The sequence below is a fragment of the Typopeltis vanoorti genome, chromosome 2, assembly GCF_054136105.1.
Source record: "Typopeltis vanoorti isolate ZY-2024b chromosome 2, IOZ_Tvanoo_1.0, whole genome shotgun sequence".
NCBI classification, from domain to species: Eukaryota; Metazoa; Arthropoda; class Arachnida; order Uropygi; family Thelyphonidae; genus Typopeltis; species Typopeltis vanoorti.
The window spans coordinates 75,084,488-75,108,014 of NC_143550.1; the positions used below are offsets into that span (position 1 = coordinate 75,084,488).

The following is a 23,527-nucleotide window of genomic DNA, read 5'->3' on the forward strand; positions in this document are numbered from 1 at the left end:
CCAGCATAGAAAACCTTACACTCCAACATACTGACATAATGGTCAGTTTTGACGTCTCCTCCTTATTCACAAATGTCCCACTCAAAGAAACCTTAGAACTAATCCAAGCTAAATTTCTTCCCGATATCTCAGCCTTATTTCAGTTCATAATGAACTTGGGCCATTCCATTTGGAAAGGAAACTTCTACAAACAAATAGAGGGGCCAGCCCTGGGTTCACTACTCTCTCCACCCTTGGCCAACTTCTTTATGGAGACTTTTGAAGAGAAAGCCTCTTCAAAAGTCTGCGCCATAAAAACCAACCATCAACTTTGCTACGTTGATGATGATGTGTTCGCTATTTGGCCTCATGGCTCTGATACACTCCTATCCTTCCTAACATACTTAAACCACCAACACCCTAGAATCAAGTTCACCCTGGAAAAAGAGGAAAGCAACAGCCTCCATTTCTTAGACACACTAGACACTCGCCAGCCTGATGGAACTTTTGTTTCTCAGTTTATAGAAAACCCACCCATAGAGGCAAATACATTCACCAACAGTTCCCCCCCCCCCCCCCACACACACAACAATATGGAGTTATTAAGATACTACACAACAGGGCTAAACTTATCTCTTCAAATGACAGTGCCCTAACCACAGAACTAAACACATCTTCAACACTTTCTCAGTCAATGGCTACCCCCCCCCCCCCAAGAAAAAATCCAAAAAATATTGAAACCAGTAAACCCCCCCCCTTTGCAACAAGGATTACTCTAAATCCATCACCAATCCCTACATCCGAGGCACCTCGAAAAAAATTACCAAAATCTTAAAAAAAATGACATGACCTCCTGTTACAGACCATATAGAAAATTGGCGTCCCTTATCTGCTCCACTAAAGACCAAACACTTCCCTTATACCTACGTAGTGTATACCAGGTCCCTTGCAGCTGTAAGCTGTCCTACTTTGGCCAAACAGGCAGGACAGCGAATATCAGAATTTCAGAACACAAAGACTACATCCAGTTTCACCGGTACAGCCACTCTGGTCTTGCAGACCATGCTCTGGATACACACCACAGAATACAGTGGAAGAAAGCCATGGTAATGCACTGTAGTAAATTCAAATTCGAAAGGCTATTCGTGGAATCAGCCTCAGCCCTAAGAAACATGCCAAACCTCAACAAATTTGGTTGCATGAGACTGCCCCAAATTTGGGAGACTTACATCAGAAGATCTTCAGCCCAATGGCCAAGAATACCTACATAGCCCGCTAGGGGGGCACCTTCAGGACTTTTAGAAGAAACAATAGCTTCCTGCTTAGTCCTCATTTACTGTTTGTAGTGCCTGTGTGCATGTGTCTTTATTTTAAGTTCCTGTGAAGATAGCAACGTGACATTGACGAAATATTGGAGATATAGATATAAATTAAATTAAAGTTTAATTTAATTTATATCCCTTGTACGTTGTGAGTTCCTTAATAAGCATGTTTAACCAACGTCTAAGCCTTTCTACAAGAAACACATTACCATAGACGAATGCCATAGTGAACCCCTAGGCACCAGACACATAGTTCATTATAATGCAATATTCACTACATTGAATTTAAGGTGAAAATATTAATAGCTCCACTGTCATGAAACAAAAAAGAAATCACAAGAAATAAAATATGTCATGGGAAATAACACCAAAGAAATATCAAAGAAACATAATTTCTGAAAACTTAAAAGAAAATATTGAGAAATAAAAGAAATCCCTTCCCTTCCTCCTAAAAAAAAAATATATATATATATATATATATATATATATATATATATAATAAATTATAAATAACATGAAATCACTAGAAAATAAAACAAAAGAATTCATGAGAAATAAAAGAAATCTCCAGAATCAGAACAAAGGAACTAAAAAAAATAAAAAATAGAAATAAAGGAAATGAAATAAAAATTACGAGAAATAGAAAAAAAAACCAATCACAGAAAACAGAACAAAGGAAATGGCAGGTGTACCTTGATGACAGAAGGTCTGAAGGCTGAATAAGGTAGGTTCAAGTGGATCAGTGATGAAATTAAGCATGAAATCTGGAAAAGGCACTTTGGAGGTAGCACAAGATAAATAATGATAATAATCAGTTACATAAAGAGCAGACCAGTAGGGTGACTAAGTTGCTAAGGGTAGCAGAAGTACAATATGAACAGAAATTAGCAACCCTCGGGAGTTTTTTAGATATGAGGCAAGTAGATAGGAGAATGATTATGGTAAGATGATGTTAATGGATGAAAGGGGGAGATTAGTAACTGCTGCAGAGGATGTAGTCCAGATATTCCCTGAGCAGTTCATCAGGATGTATCATCCTCAGTGTGAAATCAGAATCTCAAGTGTAGGAAATGTAATGAGAGAAGATTTAATGGTGAGCGAGCAAGAAGTATATGAGGAGTTAATTAAGCTAGATGTCATTTGCCTTATGGTAAATATGACTTAATGACCTATCACCAGGTGTCTTAAGGAAATGTCCCAAGGAGTTAACATCAGACTTGGCCTACCTGTTTAACAAGAATCTTGAAAAACAGCAAAAGTCCCAAAGGAGTGAAAAAAAAAATTTCCCATTTGATGTCCATAAATGCTGTATAGTCACTCCCATACCTCACCAGGTTTTGGGAGTGATGCCTTCTGCTAGAAGAAGTGGTAGGGTCGCAGATGCCCTTTCCACACAGAGTAAGTAAGAAAGAAAGACAGTCACAAATATCTATGCCCATGATGGCATAGATATTTCTAGGTGGTGGAAAGACGGTAACGGTGAATAGTGGTAGAATGTTTTTGACCACTGTTATGTTGCTTGATATCTAATTTAATAATTTTTAAAACTCTAGTATCCAAAATATCCTTATCTTCAGTTTGTTATGTATGTGTAACCCTCGTATAACGCGTTTTCGATATAACGCGGTCTACAATTTCTAGTAATGCTTTATTTATTTTTATATATGTTTTTTTTCATATTTTTCACCGCAAGACTTAAAAATTAAATTTTACCTTCGTTAAATTTGTGTCTGCCCGTATTGCGCAAGTAATAAGTATCGAATTTAGTTTTATGTATCACTGAATAAGGTACTGTACAGAGGCTTTTGCAGTCTGTGTCATTCTCAACAAATAGTGCAATTAGAGACAGATGGAATAAAAACAGCACTAACTAATAAATCACATGACCCCTCTCACAGAAACTACGCTGTATAGACTTAAGCAGAACCATATGTTGCACTGAAACACTGTATCTCATTAAAAACTATTGTCCAATTTTTCAATTATGAAATAAGTGTTTTTTAATTGCATTTGAAATTCTCGATGTCATTATGACAGATCACAAAGGCTAACTTAAAATAAAAGACTACCAAGAATTGAATCACGCCATATAATGAATGTGTGAGTTCACCTGCCACCTCAAACGCAAACAAGAAGCCATAAAATTCAACCAAGGGTTGAAACATTTGTGTGAGTTGAGCCAGTCAGTAATGAGAAGTTCCATCGGAATGATAAATGACACCCTGTTGTGAATGTGTTAAAACTAATAGTGAATGTTGTTATTACAGTTTCAGATGTTATGGAATTCGATTGAAGAGAATTAGCATTTCAACTCAACACTTGTCGGTTGCTTTTGTCTTTGGGTTGCGCGATCTTTTGTTAATACCGCACCAGTCATATGCATGTCTTTATAGCTGCTGTCTTGTGTAAAACAAAATTCAGCTTGTACATATTGTAACAATTAAAAAAAAAACTTTAATAATTTATAAGCGTATAAAAGGATATCACCTGTAAATCGTTGATGTGCCAACAAAATTCTCAGACGTGCCACCTTTGGCACGAGTGCCATAGATTCGCCATCTAGGGTTTACTGTATAAAGTGTTTCTTATTGAAAATTGTCTTCATTTTCTGCCAGGAAAGCACATTTAAAATCATAATTCCCAAGCAGAGCAGTTGATTTTCTGGTGAGTTACATACATATCTAATGCTTTTTTTTTTTAAACGTAAAAGTTTATTTTTATGTAATGGCCACTAAAACTGCAACGAAAGGGGAAAAAACCAACATTGAAGAGGAAATTCATTTCTCTCGGAGAAAAAATTAAAATCTTGGATCGGTCGAAAATTGTAGAAAAACCCGGAGTTGTTGCAAGGACTCTGAATTTAAATGAATTCAAATCAAATCAATTCAAACAATCAAACAAAATGAACATAAAATCCGAAAAAGTGTTATTGCTGGGTCAACGGTAAGTGCAAAGCGCTTTACTCGGGTTCGCGATATTCTAATAGAAAAAAGGAGAAATCTCTAATGATTTGGATAGAAGATTGCACTCAAAAGAAAATTCTTTTTGCAAAAAGCTCTCAAAGTTTATAAACATTTAAAAGAACTTCATTAAGATTCTTCAGAAGAAATCTCTCAGCATGGATTTTCTGCCAGTAAGGGTTGGTTCGAAAACTTTAAAAAGTGGTTTTCTTTGTATAATCTTAAAATCCAGGGAGAATCGGCATCAGCAGATGTTGAAGCTGCCTGGAAATACCCAGCAGAACTTTCAAAAATCATTAAAGCAGGTGGTTACAGTGCAGACCAGGTGTTCAATGCAGATGAATCTGGGTTATATTGGAAGAAAATGCCAAAACGCACCTATATTTCGAAAAATGAAGGATCAGCTCCTAGATTTAAAGTTTCCAAAGATAGAATTACTGTGTTGGATCCTACTTCTTCTTAATCTGTACTTTGTATCCGACATGATTACTATTACGATGTTCTTAACTAATTGATAAGTTGTAAGTTGATTTCTAATTCAAATATAAAGAAAATTTATATTTAAAGACTGCGCCACTTTATATCTGAATTAGTTCAAGAATTGAAGATAAACCAACTCCCAACTACCCTTCCTTTATATGTTGTTATTATATATACTGGCCGAGTATATTTAACTTACTCAATTTACCTGCTTTGGTTCGAATATTTTATGAATGGTGCAGTAAAAGAGATTCAGGCAAAACAAAAACAAACATTTAATTTTAGAATTACAAATTTTACACTTAAGTTCAAATCAGTAATTAAGATATCACATACATTTTAACTCCTCAGGTAAATTCATTCATTCAACTCATACAATGGTAAATCTGTTATCTCTATGATACGGTCTTCTCACAGTTCCTTAAGTTCCAAATACAACAAAAATTACAGTAATACCTCTTCACAAACACTTTTAAATTTTCACTTTAGCTAACTTCCTCAATAGTTACTGTTAGTATAAGGAAATTCTAGGATGAAACTCTCACACTTCTCTGTATAGGAATATTAATAGTTGGAATAATCTTACCGATAATCTTCTATCTTCATCTACTTATACATTTACACTTTTTACAACTGTAAACACTTTAAACAGTAAACGGCACTCATTAAATAAATTCTTCTAAGCAATAACTGAATTAATCATCTGTCACAATACACATAAACAAACGTTGTTGCATAAAGTACTACTGATCACTCATGAAATAAGGCAATACAGAATAATTCCTTAACTTAAGGTTTTATATGCACGGTTGTTCATTCCTCCGGCATTCGATTAATTCTTTAGGCACTATAATTCTAAGCACAGCTAACGGCAAACTTCAATTTTACAGCCTCTACTATTCTAGTAACTCCGTGCTTTATTTCAAGATTCTGTGTGTCCTTGACAGGTTGGCCCTGAAATTAAATCTCAACTCAAATATCGCTAGTCTATTTAGTAGTCACTCAGCTGTCTTCCGTAGCTGTAATTGTTATTCTACAATTTATTAGCTAACCGCCTCTCGACTAGTAGACTTTATTAGCTGCTTGAGGGACTTGCCGACTCGCTATTATCGCACTGTGATTCCCGAATGCTCCAATTCCAACCTAATTCCAATCCTCTCCTTTCTCTCTCTTAATAATATAATTTCAGCGTTCGTTGCTTTTTATATCCATTCTTCCCGCCTAAATTGTTCTCGTGATTTCTTTAAAACTTTTTTCAATAAGCTTTCTCCTCACGTGGTGTTCCAAAAACGTGCTGTTTACTTACATGCGTCTCCATGACAACAAAACAAAACATAATAAAATTGAGCTATTACATAACGTTAAATTTCTACAAATAGGAATAAATAGAGAATATTTACATTTCAATTAATGTGCAGTTAAATTATCAAATATAAATTCTATATTAACATAGAAATAATTAAATATTAGATAAAATTAAAGGTAGTTATATGAATATTAAATTGTAAAATAAGTTGTTTACATTAAATAATATTTACAAGTCTAGCCTATGTGATGGAAGATCATGTTGGATTCTGAAGCAAATAATAATTACTTTAATCTCTACATAATCAGAATCCAACAACTGTACTGTTTTGTAGTAATGCATCAGGTGATTACATGACAAAGCCAATGTTTATAAACCGATCTGCAAATCCTCGTGGGATGAAAGGGCTCGACAAGTCCATCCTACCTGTTTATTGGCGGGCCAACAAAAAGGCATGGGTTACAGCTAGCATGTTTGAAAATTGGTTTTTCAAGTGTTTTGTACCCAATGTAGAAAGTTACACAAAGATAAAGAATATGGGCTTCAAAATTCTACTAATTTTAGATATAACGCACCGGGCCACCCAACAAATTTAAGCCATCCGAATATTAAAATAACTTTTTTGCCTCCTAATACTACTTCACTTATTCAACCGCTCGACCAAGGAATAATATCAACATTTAAGTCATATTATATTCGGCGAACATTTCAATTAATTTTGGGAAAAATGGAATCTAATTCGAACATGACACTGCCTCAAGTGTGAAAAGAGTTTTCAATATTGAATTGTGTAAAAATTATTTCTCTTTCCATTAAGGAATTACAACCCTCTACGCTGAATGCTTGTTGGAAAAAAATATGGCCCACTTTCCTTCATAATGTGATCCATATAGATAATGAATAACAGACGGGATAATGTACATCCTTGTCTCACACCAGATTTAACATTAAACCACTTTCCTGTACTTCCTTCAATTCTAACTGCTGACTTACAACTCAAATAAAGACTAAGTATTGCTTGATATAATGCCCCATTGACACCATATAACTGTAGCGTATTGAATAGTTCTCTCTTGGCACCTTGTCATATGCCTTTTCCAGATCGACAAAACTTAAATACAGATCTTTGTTATATTCCCATGATTTCTCAACTATTTGTCATAAAGTGAAGATCTGATCCTGACAGCCTCTATTTGGCCTGAATCCAGCTTGTTCTTCACCAAGCTTTTCTTCCACAATTCTTAACTGTTTCTCAAGTATACTTGCATAGATCTTGCCAGAAACACTCAATAGGGAAATACCTCTGTAATTCTCACATTCAGTTTTATTTCCCTTTTTATATATGGGTACTATGAGAGCTCTACTCCAATCACTGGGAATTCGTCCCTCTGTCCAGGCTTTCTGAACTATGCAGTGCAGCCACTGTAAGACTTTTATACCCATATTTCAGCATTTCTGGTCGAATATCATCTACTACCTTTCCATATTTCAAGCCTTTGATGGCTTTTTCTACTTCAAGTATGGATATGTATTCCTGACTGCATGCCTGGTCAGTGTTTTTTATCACTGTGCTGTCATCACTGCTTGTTACATTTAGCAATTTTTCAAAGTAATTACTCCATACTTCAAGGATATCTTTTTCTCCTGTTTTCATGTCACCTTTATTATCTCTAACTCCTTTTACAGCACTCTTTCCTCCATTCCTAAGCTTCTTCAACAACCTCCAGAATATTTTGCCATCTTCTTGATATTTATTTTCTGTATTCTTGCCAAAGTCCTCCCATAACCCATCGAGGTCGCTTGGTGTCGCACGGATTAGATCGTCGGCTTGTCGAGAGCTCCTGGAAAGATCAGTATTATTTTGTGTTAACATTAGATATTTTACCAGAATTTTAAGTAGTATTGTTTGCTTTTTGATTCTTGGTGTGTCTGTGCAATTTTTGCGTGTTTTCTGTTATTTTAATTATTATTTTTAAGAAAAGATAGCGTACACATGGCACCGATAAAGAAAAAAATGGCGGCCAGGTCGCCATGCTTGCTTAAGAGTTTTGATGTAAAAGAATTTATGCAATGTGCTGTCTGTGAGATGTATGCCTTGCGAAGAGCGGTAGGAGTCTGGTTAGAAAGTGATAGTGGAGTTAATATGTGTAGAAAGTGTAAAGAGAATGAGGACTTCAAGCGTGTTTCGTGTATCGAGACTGATATCGTTAACGGTAGTCAGAATGTAGAAAATGGCGGTGTACTAGAGAATTGCGTGGTAGTGCCAGATATGTGTGAGAGCGTCGCTGAAAGTGTAAATGAAGGTAGAAACACCGAAGGAATGGATGATTTGATCGATAATGAAAATGGTGAGATAAATGCGAGTAGCGAAATTGCCCGTTTACATGGCGCGATACACAGAGCCAAACGACAACTGGAGCGTATGCAAAAATGTGTGTTGAACGTACCGACAAATAACCGGCGGAAGTCTGTGACGGCAAAAAATAGAATGTACGTAAACGTCAATAAAATGAAGGAGCGAGTGCTGTATGGGGATTCGCTATTAAGAGGCGTAATAATTGAGAGTTTAACGAAGTCGTACCAGCCGGGTGCGAACATAAAGGACGTCAGCGAATCTATTCGACTGCAAAAACAGAGGGTGAAAGAGATGATAATAGTGGCAGGAACGAATGATTTGAAAGAGGACAAAATGGAAATGATAGAGGATGTGAGGGAGTTGTTTGAGGTAGCAAAAGAGAAGAGTGAGAGAGTTAGGATGGTGAGTATCTTACCGCGGTATGACAGCGAAGTGTTTAGAAGGAGGGCCATAATTGCCAATGACTTTATGCGTGGGTTATGCATGGAGAGTGGTGTGGAATTTGTGGATGTGTGGAATGAGTTCGATGGGCGAAAGGACTTATATAAGATGGATGGGTTACATTTGAATGGAGTTGGTGTACGGAGACTTGAAAGAGTGTTGATGAATGATGTGGAAGTGGATGTACAGACTCAGGGAAACTAGATTTATTAAGAGGGGGGGGAGTAGATATGCAGACTTTAGGGGGGGGCAGTTAAGTGTATGAATGAGTATATTACGCCCGGGCGAGTACGACGGACAACAAATCAGAATGGGATAATTAGTATAAGGAATCAAAGTAGGGATGGGACAAATGGGCTTCTGCGATTCATGTACACTAATGCCAGGAGTATTAGGAACAAGAAGGAAGAGTTTTTGGCCATGGTTGGCACTTCCAGGCCACAGGTTGTCGGTATTAGTGAAACATGGCTGACAGAAGATGATAAAGCTAGTGGGATTGAATGCGATGGGTATAGCGTGTTCAGGAGTGACAGGGTGAATAAAAAGGGGGGAGGAGTGTTATTGATGATAGCTGATGAGCTTCAGCCAAGGAGTATAGAAGTTGAACTGCAGGATGGGGAAAAAAGCACATTTGAGGCTGTTTGGTGTGAGATACAATCTAGCAGAACAAAATATACAATTGGGTGCTGCTATAGACCGGGTGATGGAGTGGATGGTGGGAATAGTATGCATAAGCAAATAGAAGAAATGAATGGAAGGAGGGTAATTATTATGGGTGATTTCAATTATGGTAACATTGACTGGAAAGAGGAGAGGGCACATGGGAGGAAGGAATTGGATTTTATGCAGTTATTAAGGGACAACTATCTACGGCAACATGTATTGGAAAATACCAGGGGGCAGAGAGTGCTGGACCTAGTAATTGCAACTGAGAATGTAGCTGTAACGAACATGACCATGTTGCCACCAATTGGTGAGAGTGACCATAAGGTCATGACTTGGGAGGTGGCTAAAGGAGTCGAATTTACAATTAAGACAGGGTATATGTGGAATTACCGGGCTGGTAAGTATGACAAGCTTAGGTGTGTGCTTGGCTCAATGCCATGGCATGTAAAACTGCAAGGGCTGGATGTTGATGGTGCATGGGAGGTGGTTAAGAACTGTTTGCAGGAGGCAATGGTTGACTGTATACCAAGAGTCCGAATAATAAATCAGGTAGGGGTTAAATGGATGAATAACACTATTAAGCTTGAGCTGCAAAAAAAGAAACAATTGTGGAGGGAATTTAAGGAGAAGGGTGACCATCAGGTGCATGAACAGTATAAACTCAGGCCAGGATGGTAACAAGGGTGGTAAGAAAAGCAAAAGCAGATTACGAAAGGAAATTGGCCATGCAGGCTAAAGAGAATCCCAAACAGTTTTTTCAATATGTTGCAAGTAAAAGGAAAAATGCTCATGGTAGAATGATCTTAAAAAATGCTGAGGGTAGGGAGGTAACTGAATCAGTCGATGTTGTGGAATTACTGAGCGAGCACTTTGCAAGAGTATATCATCCAGGTGGTGGCTTTGCGGAAATGGAGGAACCAACAGCTTATACTGGAATTGTGATGAATGAGGTAGAGGTAACTAGTCTATTACAGAACCTCAATGTCAATACATCTGTGGGATTGGATGGTATACCAGCTCGTGTCGTACGTGAAGCGGCCAAAGAATTGTCAGTGCCCTTGACCATTATGTTTAATTTGAGCCTCAGGACTGGGTCAGTCCCAAGGGGGTGGAAAGAGGGGAAAATAGTTCCACTGCACAAAGGTGGTTCCAAGGCTGCTGTTGAAAATTACCGGCCAATCAGCATAACAGGAATCATTATCAAGGTCTTAGAGAAAATAGTCAAGAGGAAAATACAAGATTGGATAGAAGAAAATGGTTGCTGAAGAATACGTTGACAAGCAGAGACAAGCAGGTTATTGTTCCTCTGTATCGAGCCTTGATAAGACCTCATCTCGACTACTGTGCTCAGATTTGGTCACCTAGGTTTCTTCTTGATGGGGAGGAGGTGGAGAGGATCCAGAGGCGAGTGACCAAGATGATAGCAGGTCTGTGGAATGAACCGTATGAGAACAGGTTGAGGATTTGTGGGTTGCAAAAATTGGTTGATAGGCGGAGGAGGGGAGATATGATTGAGACATTCAAATTACTGAAGGGTTTCTATAAAATTAATTCAGAAGATATTTTTGAGAACAGGGCTGGTTGTGGGAGGACTAGGGGACATCCATGGAAACTGGGCAAAAGTGTGGTTAGTAAAGGTGTTAGAGCTGGGTTCTTTACTTTTAGAGTAGTGAATGAGTGGAATGCGCTCCCTGAGTCTGTGGTGGATGCTGTGACAGTGAATGAGTTTAAGGCGAGGTATGATAGATACTGTATGAATGTCGAATAGTTGTGATGAAAATGATTTGGGGCCTCCCTCGATGAGTCTAATGACTCCCTGGAGTTGCCCGTAATAATAATAATAATAATAATAATAATAACTTTTGCTTAGCTAGTTTTACACAGTGTTTAGTATTCTTGCATTTGTCTCTGTATTCTCTAAGAGCACAAGCTGACTTATTTGCCAGGAACTTTTGATATGCTTTCTTTTCTTTCACTGCCTCTTTAACTTCCTGTGTCCACCATGGAGGTCTAATTTTTCTATCCTTGCAGACAACTTCACCACATGCCTCTCTGGCTGAATCAAATCAGTGTTTTCTTCAGGGCTTGCCACTGAATCTCCAAGGTTTGATTCCTGTTCTCAAACTCTTTCATTTTTTCTTGAATAATCTTTGTATATTTTAGTCTACAGTTCACATCTGAGAACTGCTCAACTTTTATTCGCTTTAAAACATTCTTACATGTTATTCTTTTCAATATGAAATTCAATTTTATCCTGCTGAAGACTAAATAGTGATCACTTCCAATTTCAAATCCTCTGTACACTCTGGTGTCCCGCACCAGGGAGAAAACATCACTATCAACAATAACATAGTCAATGAGACTTTTCTTATTCCTTGCCTCTTCTCTCCATGTGAATTTGTGCACATTTTTATGTTGGAACATGGTATTAGTAATAACCAGTCCATGTCCTGAGCAGAAATCCAACAGATATTTGCCATTATTATTAGCTTTGCTCTTTTCTCCAAATTTTCCCAAAATATTTTTGTATGTCTGACAATCATTTCCTACTCTGCTATTTAGATCCCCAACAAGGACCAACTTTTCCTTCTTCATTGTGTCGGTTGCTTTTTCTAAAGCCTCAAAAAATTCTTCCAATTCTACCTTAGTAGAACCTTCTGTGGGACCACAGGCACAAATGAGTCTCATCGTCCAGTTCCCCATTCTCATATTTGCCTACATTACTCTACTTGAGACTGCCTGCCATTCAAGATTAGCCTCATATTTTGTGTTGAATACTGTGGCTACTTCTTCTTTTCCTTGATTGTCATTGCCTGAATATAACATTTTGTATTTATTGCTCAGAAAGATCTCACCAGTTTTTGTCTTTTTTGTTTCAGTCACCCCTATTATGTCGATCTGGTACTTATCTAATTCCTCTGCTAGCTCCATTTCTTTGCCATTCAGGCTTCTTATGTTGATAGTACCGATCTTTAACTCTGGTGATGTTGAGTTGGAGTGTGTTTTCAGATTTGTTCCAGTACCTGACTTTTCGCTGTTCGCCCTGGTCCCCTGGCGAAAACAACGGGGGCCTTGTTTAACCGGCCGACGCCCCAGCCGGCATGAAATTTTGTCATGTTGTACGATCATTTTTTATTTTGGTTTAACCAATAAGAATACAATTTGATCGACTAAATCCCAAATTGCCAGCCCATCCTCGTTTGTTCAGTATCCAAGTAGATACCCAACAGGGTGCACCACGAGAAGGTGAGGATTGGACATTAGGTCAGAAGCCCTGGTCGGTTCTCCACATTCCTTTAAAGGCTATGTGGAGGTCTCCTGTCAGTTATACAGCTTTGACCCTTAAGCACCCCATTTTGGTTTGAAGTTATTATTCCAACATGGTAATTGTCGCCATAATTTTTATGTAATTAATGTTAATGTCATGTAACAAGAGACAAAAGGATAGAGAATACATTGTTTTCTATCATTAATCCTCGGTCCTTCTGGGTCTGCTATGTAGATGATCTGTTTGTCATTTGTTTCATTCTGAAATTGCACTTATCGCTTTCCTATAGTCCACTATCGAAAAGGAGAGTTTTCCTTTTCTATCCTTCCTTTTAAAATTTATCCTTCTTTGTTGTTTCTCTGGTCCCTTGTTAATTAGTGGTATATTAGAAACCTACATTCAATGGCAGATGTATACATCAAAAGTCTGTGCAGCATGCCTCCCAAAGAATTACAGTTGCAAGTCAAATCCTTAATTATAACAGCGTACATAATGTTTGTTGTTGTTTATCTTTACAATAGCATCTTCTCATAATCAAAGCACTAATGGAATTGGATTGCAACAATCCTCATCACAATTCAGTGTAACAGACTCTTACAACTTTACGCTCAAGGATACTGCAGTAGAACGTACTATTTGGTTCATATATTTTAGGCATTTTCAAACCTATTAACAGATGAATCTTGAAGAAATTCATCTAATACCCAAATAGTTTCTAGTCAACAAAATTTCTAATCTTTTACCAGCTACAAACAGCAAACTTTTGCTTCTATCTCTAGCTGATTTTTACAGATTCCTTGTGAGTGTAACTAACATACTTTTGATAGCCATTCTGTGGAAAAAAAGGATTGGTGAATATCAGTATTAAGAGGGTGGTCTGAAAAGTTCTCGGCCTAACAATGAAAAAACAAATTTATAATGTCAAAATTATTTTTATTTTTCAACATAATCTCCCTTAAGACTAATACATTTATTCCAGCGATGTTCCAGCTCCATTATCCCATCACTGTAGTGGTTCTCAGTAAGATCTGCAAAATACCCCTCTACAGCTGCAATCGCCTTGATTCGAAGAAAAACGCTGACCAGCAAGAAAGAGGTTTAGTTTTGTGAAGAGATAGAAGTCAGCGGGAGACAAATCTAGGGGAATAGGGTGAATGTTCCAACAATTCATAGTGCAGATCCCTTAATTTTCCCATTGCTAAAACACCTTTGTGGGCAGGTGCATTGTCCTGATGAAAAATGATTATTTTCTTCTGCAAACCAGGTCTTTTCTCACAAATTTTTTCATTTAGTCTGATTAAAAGATCGAAATAATATTCCCCAGTTATTGTTTTATCCTTTTCAAGATAATTAATAAACAAAATGCCTTTAGTATCCCAAAACACCCATGCCATGACCTCTCTTGCTGATGGAACCGACTTTGTCTTCTTTGGCACTGAACAACCAACTTCTGTTTACTGTTTTGACTGCTGTTTGGATTCTGGTGTGTAATGGTGAATCCAAGTCTCATCTATAGTAATAAATCAATGCACAAAATCCGTTTTATTCTTGTTAAAATGTTCCAAGCACTGTTCAGAGATTTTCATGCGTGCATGTTTTTGATCTGCTGTGAGCAAGCGCAGCACCCATCTTGTGCAATGCTTTATCATTTCCAATTCTATATGCAAAATGTATCCTACACGTTTTTTTGAAATGCCTATAGTCTCAGTAATTTCATGCACTTTGACTCGCCGGTCATCCAATACCATATCGTGCACTTGATCAATGATTTCTGATGTTGTTACACTTTTTGGACGTCCTTCATGTGGATCATCTTCAAGGCTGGTACGGTCATGTTTAAACTTGGCAGCCCATTTCTTAATTGTCGAAAACGAAGGAGAAGAGTGTCCATAAACTTTTATGAACTTCGAATGAATTTGTTTTGCCACCAAACCTTCTTTTACAAAGAATTTTATAACTTCATGATACTCGATTTTATCCATTTCAATTGATACAGACAACAATTTTGCTTCAGACAGCTGTATAAAACAAACTACTTTATAGAATGACTTGCAATTTCATTTGGATGCTTATGACAGATATACCAACTTAGAAGAAAAAAATCTTGTTGTTGTTGCCATCTATGGTCAAGGGCAAGAACTTTCAGACCACCCTTTTATATTGAGTGAGTACCTTAAACCACAAAAGTTGGATTTTATACAATAGCATTGAGACGTAACACAGTATCCTCTAGAATGATGCTTGCCTTCTGCATAGAAGCAGTTTTAAATATGAATGTCTTTGAAAAAACATTAATAGGCCTTATTACAAGTCCAAATTTAAATCAAAATGATTGCCTCTCTATCTCAAAAAGTTGGGAGATTCTTATCCATTGTAAATATCAGAAATGATAAATTATCTACTTAATGTGATTCTTCTAATGTGCAGCACCTATAATAACAATATTATTATATTATAATAAGGCAAATAATAAGTAATTGTTTAACTGCTTAGCTGATTATTTGACTTATATTCCCTTCTCTCTTTAAACTGCTTGTTTTGCTTATTCCTCACTGTTGATGTATTATTAGTTTCAGTATGAAATATTTGTTTGCTAATTTTCAATAAATTAAGTACTGCATCTGATGCATTTCACTCTTCATCTTTGACATTGTTCAAGGATTTTGTTTTGTATACTTTATTTTTATCTGAGTAAATTTTATAAAATTGACCAATATTCGGGTAGCAAATTACAGGTAGTTTCAAATTAACAAGTAATATAATGTTTAATAATTTCAATTATTCTTAGAGTATTTGTATCTGTGAATAAAGCCAAGGGATTCAAGTGCATAAACACACACACACACATATGATACCAGCATATGATGCAAAATAAATTTGAGTTAAATATAATTCAGTCAGAGTTATATTTTTGATTTCTGAAGGTGTTCCAATTTCGATTAATTTCTAGCTATGCTGAAAGAATCATTGTCCATGCTGAAATATGAATATTTTTTTTCTAGGAGTTCAATATACTATATAGATCTTGAAACTGCAGAATACTGTAAGTATTTAAATTAATTCCAAATTTACACACACACGTATAGATAGATAGGTATGAATAAAATTTAAATTAAAATCTGAAATTTTAAATAAATTGAAAATTTCTTAACAAATTTAAATTTGTTTTATAAAACTGGTTAAGATTGCAAAATTCATTAGCTCCACCATGAACTTTTGTTCTATAGCGTATATTTAAAAAACTTAGAGGACTTTTTCTCCCCATATTCAAAGTTTATCAGTTAGTTTTTATCACATTTAAGTTTCCTTGCCATGTAAGTTTTCTTTACCACATATATTAGTTACCTGTTATTTTATAATTTTTAATTAGTTAATAAAAGCTGTACTCACCTTACAATTTTGTATAACCTGCATTTAAACAAGAAAAAACAGAATGAACATTGAAATTGCCTTCTTGAACAATCTCGAACTCAGTGGAACAGAAGATTATCAGTATTTAAAGTATATGAAGTATTAGTATGAAGAGTTGCAGTTAACAGATGAATAGCATATTATTATTATTAAGAGAGACATCCAGAAAATCAGGGACTCATTGACAGAGCCCACATTCTAAATGCACCAGCTGTCATGCTTGATCTTGAATTCATTCACACTGCCTTGCACACACACACACACAACATTTACTGGCAATCCATTCCAGTCACCCACCACTCTGTGAGAGAAAAATCTAGATCTCACCCACTTCTTGGTAGCATTCATTTTCAGCTTCCAAAGATGCCCTCTCGTACTTTTCTCACCCTCCCTAAAATGTAAAATTCCATCTACTGAGATCCTGTATGACCCTCTCAATCATATCACTTCTCTCTCTCTCTCTCTTGATTGCTAGTATCTTCATAATCAATTAGAATTATGGAATCCTAATATCATTTTTAACACTCTCCCTTGCACTCTCTCTCCACTCTATCAGAATAACCATGGAAACCAGGAGACACAATAGTCCAAGTGAGGTCTCATCGAGCCCCTTGTAAAGAGGCAAAAGGACTTCCTTCTCTTTGCATGCCAGAGTTTGTTTCAGCATTCCAATTATTCTCCCAGTTGTATTTGCAATCTTTGCTATAAGGCTGTTGAACTTCAACTTCCTATCTGCTAAAACTTCAAGATCCTTACTCTGATCAGTTTCTTCTGCCATAATCCCACCAATATAATACAACATTGGATATCTGATAGCCATTTTAAAATGCCCACAATTCCATCCTATTCAGATCATTCTGCAAGTACTTAATCAAGATAACCCAAAGACATATCATCATAATCATTGTCATTGAAATCAAGAAAACTAAACATTTGAGATATTTCTAAATTAATAAGTGTAAGATGAAAAAAATTTCCTGAAAACTTTATTTCATGTCGTTCCTAATTTAGAACAGTATTAAATAATAGCAAGACTTATTTGGTATTGAAGCTATCCTATTTCAACCAAAAGCTAATTTTGGTTGCAAATAGTATATAACAATTTTTTTTGCTATGTAATATAACATTTTTTAATTTATATTATAAAATATAGGGATGATATAGTATGAACTGAAATTTGATTTCAGCTCCGTACTGTATCATTTGATTGAGCTGAAAGATGATAAGAGAACGGTGTTGAGAATGAAGCTCAGTTGTTATTATTATTTTCATCATCATCAGCAGCACAGCCCTTTATGGAGTCAAGTCAAGAGACTCATTACACAAGGTCCCAATCTCACATGCAGGGCTCACTATATGTTGACTTAAATGCATTCACTGTCCCTGCACTCAACATACTTTCAGGCATTGCATTTCAATTACCCACCACTCTCCCTGCAAAGAACTGCTTGCCTTATGCAGCTTCCAGGAATGACCTGGTTCTTCCCTTGTTTCCAGATATGCTATGAAAAATCTCATTCACATTAATCTGGTAATAACCCCTTACCAACTTATATATTTCAATCATATTCCCCCCCCCCCTCTTCATTCTATCCACTAGTCTCTGCAATTTGCATTCTCTTAATCTGTCCTTTTGAAATCCAGGCCACCAAATCTCTGCACAGTAATCCATACACAGTCTGATCAAAGCCTTGTACATTGGAATCATAACATCCTCATTTCTACATCAGTGTTCTCTGCATCATTCCCATAATCTGCTGTGTTGTCCTCACAATTTTAGCATAATGGCCACAAAATTTCAAGTCCTTATCCACCATCATTTTCCCCAGATCTTTCATCTCCTCTAAGATGGAGGAGATGAAACCAGTCTGGTACTCTGTATCCCATTTTTGCTTCCCATATTTTAAAACCTTACACTTTGCTTCATTAGATTGGCATCCTCACACATTTGTCTATTCAGAGTCTGTTCAAGTCCTCTTGCAAGGCTATAATATCTGTTCTATTTCTCATAGCTCTTCCCAACTTTGCATCATCTGCAAACAACTGTATGTCACCATTCAAGCCCTTTCCAATGTCATTTACATATAAAATAAACAATAATGTCCCCAAAACATACCCCTGGGACATGTTGTGACATTAGTAGTGGCCAGCATGGCCACCACTAATGACTTTCCTCTTCTGGGATATTACTCCCCTATACACAACCTGCTAATACCTATCAGACAGCCAATTTCCAATCCATCCAACCCCATCTGTTCCAATTTAACTACTAGCCTGTCATGTAGCAATTTATCAAAAGCATTTGCAAAATCTAAATATACCACTGTATATGCATCTCTCTTGTCCAATGTATTCATCATCCCTTGTTATAATAAGCAAGCAGATTGCTAAAACACAATCTTCCTTCAACAAATGCATGCTGTCAATTAAAGAGAATTCTGCTGCTGTCAACCCAGTTCTGAATCCTTGTCTTCACTAACTTCTCTTGACCATAACTCCAGATAAGCAGTTGGCCTATAATTCATAGCTTAGTCTTATCACTCCTTTTATGAAACGGAATAATTTTGCCATCTTTCCATTCCTTTGGAACTTGGGATAATCTAAGACTCATGTTAAAAATGTAAGTTAAAGCTGTTATTAATTCCTTGGAACATTCCCTTAAAACATGAAGTGATATACCATCAAGTCCCATGGCTTTGTCGGCATCAAGTTTACTCAATTTCTCATATACCTCCTGCTCACTCAGCATCAGCTGTTTTCCTCCCCCCATTCCCACTGCTCTCAAGTTCTGTATTATGTTACAATCACAAGGATAAAATACTTTAATGAACTGCTCATTTAATGCCACCACTATATCCTCCTTGGTGTTTATCATTCTCCCATTATCAGTGAACAACAACATTCTCCCATAATCACTCTTCCTTCTACTGGCCACATATCAAAAAAAAAAAAAAAAACCTCCCTAGGATTTCTTTTAGTCTCATTTGCTAATTGCTGTTCATACTGCACTTTTCTACCCTTATGAGTCGGTCGCCTTCTTTGCTTGCTCTTTGTACTCCTCATGTATTATTAATTTATCTAACTCTGATCTGATAATTGGAGCAGATATATTCCCACGAAATAGCTCATCAGTGGAAATGATTCTAGATCATAAAAAAAAATATATTTCTTAATAGCATACCTGTATTGTGTAATGACAGCATTTACTGTAGAGCCATGTTTACAATGAGTACCTCTAGATAATTTTATTTTGCTAAAATGGTCCATAATACTCATTCCAAATTTCATTAACTTTCATAAAGCTAGGGAGAAATTATTCTTATCATTTCAGTTATTTTACCGTAACTGCATTTTCGAAAGTCAAAATAACAAAAAACACTAAATCACTCATGGTACTAATGTACCATAGGCTTGTAACATTTTTTGAGTGGGAATCACAAAAAAAAAAAAAAAATGCAACTACATTTCTACAGAGCTACACCAGAACCAGTTCAGTTATTATATGAATATTCTTATATAAGTTAAATCTTAGGTATTTCTAAATCCCAATTTTTGTTAAATTCCATCTAAGCAGAGCAGAGTTATGAGTTACTGCAGTATACACAATGATCCCCCCCCCCGACCCCTTGCATAAACTTTGAATGTACATTTTACACCTCATAAATAATAAAAAGGTTCCCAATGAACATAGGTTGGAAACTTTGCATTTGAGATACAGTCCTTTTGTAGTCATAGCATAAGCACAGACAACATGTAAGCATGTTGTCAGTGCTTATACTATAGCAAATAGATGCAACTCAATTAATCACATGATTGTAAACATCCATAACTGCACTTAAGATGTGCCTGGGATTGTGTTCAGTCTAACAGGTTCACCCTGAGTAATGGCAGTTGCTATCTGTTTCAGTGTTTTTAAGTAATTTTCCAGTATATTGCAATAGAGAGTAGGTTCATATATTGCAATAGAGAGTGGGTTCATATATTGCAATAGAGAGTGGATTCACATTATTTTAATTGGCTGATATGACACTTTTGTTATGGACATGCCATCAGAAATGCTCACGTTGTATATCAACAACCAAGGAAAGTCTCTTTATCATGAGATTTTCTATTCTCTTGAACTTTCACTTTTCCACCTTTGTGAATGTAGCACAGCTTTTTCATCACAGAAATGAAGGAGGAGGAGGATGAACCAAGGATTTTCCAAAGGTACTGGAAAATGAGTAAAACTTACTGTGTCTTGCACAGAGGATTACAGTGGAAGAGGTATCTGTTCTTCAAGCAGTTGTATGTGAACTTCATAATGTGAACATGTTTGTATGGACAGTTCTGCATGAAAATCAGCGTATATTATCATTTCCAGCAGGTTCACTTCTATGAGTTGATCATTATTGTCAATTGGTATTTTGTTAGCACTTCTAATGTAGGATAAATGACTCTTCTCATGTGCAGTTCACAGGTGAGGTGGTGTTCACTCAAAATGGTATTTTTAGTCATCACAACATTGTGCATGGACCAATCACGATCCACATGCAGCTATCAGTCATGATATCAGCAGCATCTATAGGACTGGAATCTTTTAAGTTCCCAGTATGAAAACTGGTAATAAGTAGGTGATGGTGTTTGTTTCAATTTTGAATTTTAGGGATTGAAGCAAACAAGCATATTAGCATCTACACTCGTGACTGAGCAGCCCTTTCTGGGCACTGCTTTACTCACCATAGATGTGCAGAAGACCAAAAAAAGTGCCTTAAAAATAGTCTGCTTTTCAAACCATAATTGTGTTCAGTAGGGTCATCACTCAGCAATCAAAACAACACATCTGCATTCTAGCCTAAAAGTTTGGATAATCTGGATAATCATATTGCTGACTGACATTAACAATGACCTGTTTTTGTTGCCTGTGAACTGAAAAGACTTAACTTTGATATAGCTGTTCTCTCAGAAATTCACTGTGCTAGAGATAGACAGCTGAAAAAGTATGGAAGATACACCTTTCGGAAAGGGAGAGAAAAAGAGAGAGAGAGAGAGCAGCAGAAGAAGAAATTGATTCACATAGTTAGTTTTGCTGTTCAAATGAACATGTCAACCATATATCCCAAATTTCAGCTTGAATCCACATATACTTCATTTTTTTTCTTACACCTGACATTGGCTTACAGGGTGATCAAAATTAAAATATCCCTGTTTAAGGCCTTGTGGAGAATCTTACTGTGAAGCTTTGCAAAAATACATTGTGTGACATGCAAAAGTGATATCTGAGAAAAAAATAGTTCCAAAATTAATAACCAGAGTGAAGGAAAATATCCTGTGTCCATTTTTTAGACCTTCCTGGCACCTGCTGAGTTGCATGATATGCAAAAACTAAATGCATGGAATTTGCATATCATGCAACTCATCAGGTGCCAGGAAGGCATATAAAATGGACACATGATTTTTTCCTTCACTCTGGTTGTTAAAACTGTTCACAGTGATGGCTCTAAAACCTTTTTTCAGTGTGCTTTGTTCATGAAGCTATACTAATTCACCACCAGGGGCATTTAATTGCAAAGCTGTTGCTGCATTCTGCAAATTCTGTCGCCTGAACAAATGTCGATCATGTCTACCATCTCCATGTGTTCTGCGATGAATGACTGCAAACCAATCAATTCACAACAAGTGAATGCTACTGCTGTTGTGGAGCAGGCCATGACATATGGATGTGCCTTACAGAACTGTCTGGAAAATTCTATGGAGGATTATACATTTCTACCCATTCAAGATAACCCTGAGACAGGAGTTCTGCCCACAGGACTCTGAAAGTCAGCTGACATTTACTTTCACATTTCTGGCTTGAATGGAGTTGGATACTGCATGGCCATGGATGATTTTGTGTGGAAATGAGGCTCACTTTCATCTGAATGAAAAATTGGTAAAATCAGTCCAACAATTCCTCTGCATTCACCCAAAGTTACTGTCTGGTATGGGTTCACGGCTTCGTTTATCATTGGACCATTCTTCTTTGAGGACATTCGCCAGTTGGATACTGTGCCCTGCTTAGTTACTGCCAAAGGGTATCACATTATGATAAACAATTTTGTTGTGCCACAGTTATAGCGGTACCCATGCATGGATTCAGTTATTTTCATGCAGGATGAAGCCCTCTTCCACACATTGGTCAATCCTTACTAGAGGGTCTTTGTGAACATTTCACAGAAGCCAGAGTGATCAGCAGTGTATTTCCCACTGCTTGGCTACCTCATTCATCTCATCTGACCCCTGTGATTTCTGATTCTGGGGACTTCTCAAAGACAGGATTTAACAAGATCATCCTGATAACTTGCTAATGTTGAAAGACAGCATAACACATCATGTGTGCAACATCAGTCCCGACCAGCTGCATTCTGGTGTTGCACACACACTGTGCAAAGGATGCAGTTTGGGGTGTACTGGAAGGACAGAAAATTGAACAGTACAGTCAATGAATGCTTAATGGAAGCGAATAAAAATATATTGTTTATGCTTGTGTCACTTTTCTCCTTACACAAACAGAAAAATTACCACATCTACATTTGTACATCATACAGTGCCCCTGCAGTGAATTTTGGAACTACTTTTTTTCCTCAGATATTGCTTATGCATGATGCAAAATATGTTCCTGCGAAGTTTTGCAGCATTTGAATCATTGGAATTTGAATCACATTTGAATTATTGCTCCACAAGGCCTTAAACAGGAATTCTTTTATTCTATTCCTGGTGGTGAATTTGGGAACTACTTTTTTTCCTCAGATATTGCTTATGCATGATGCAAAATGTGTTCCTGCAAAGTTTGCAGCATTTGATCACTGGGTATTACTCCACAAGGCCTTAAACAGGAATACTTTTATTTTATCACTCTGTAGTATTAGTAGGATAGTTATCTGTGCCTATGGCTCAATCCTGGATGCTGATGATGAATTAAAAGATTCTTATGCCAGATTACATTTGATTTCTATGCTGGAGTTGAATGTAATTCAACACTCTGGATGGAAGGAAAGTGTTGTGAAATTAAAGTTATAGAATTCTTTTATAAAAAATTTCTGTACGAAGCAAGAAACTGAAATTCTGGAAGTATTGTCCATGTAAGATAATGAGTGTTGGTTTATGTAATTGCATTGACTCTTGCATACTTAAGTAGTTGATTTGTTGCTGTATATATTTGTGTTTTTTGTAAATTGAAGATTTTTATTTTGGTTTCAAGAGAATGGGTTAAATGTGTTAATAGGTTAATTTAAGAGGTTATTATATGACTAGGTGCTAGAATCAGAAGAGTTAAAACAATATTAAGACCATGGAAAAGAAGCACAGAAATCATGCAGT

The 23,527-nt window shown here is 36.6% G+C and overlaps 1 protein-coding gene across 1 annotated transcript in view; it reads left to right on the forward strand.

The window, feature by feature from the left end:
* LOC150109184 (acylamino-acid-releasing enzyme-like) overlaps positions 1 to 23,527 on the forward strand; it is a 467,476-nt gene that overhangs the window by 178,888 nt on the left and 265,061 nt on the right. Inside the window, exon 8 of the mRNA XM_090411884.1 lies at positions 15,781 to 15,821. Within this exon, the coding sequence (XP_090268010.1) occupies positions 15,781 to 15,821 (41 nt within the window). The remainder of the gene's footprint in view (positions 1 to 15,780; positions 15,822 to 23,527) is intronic.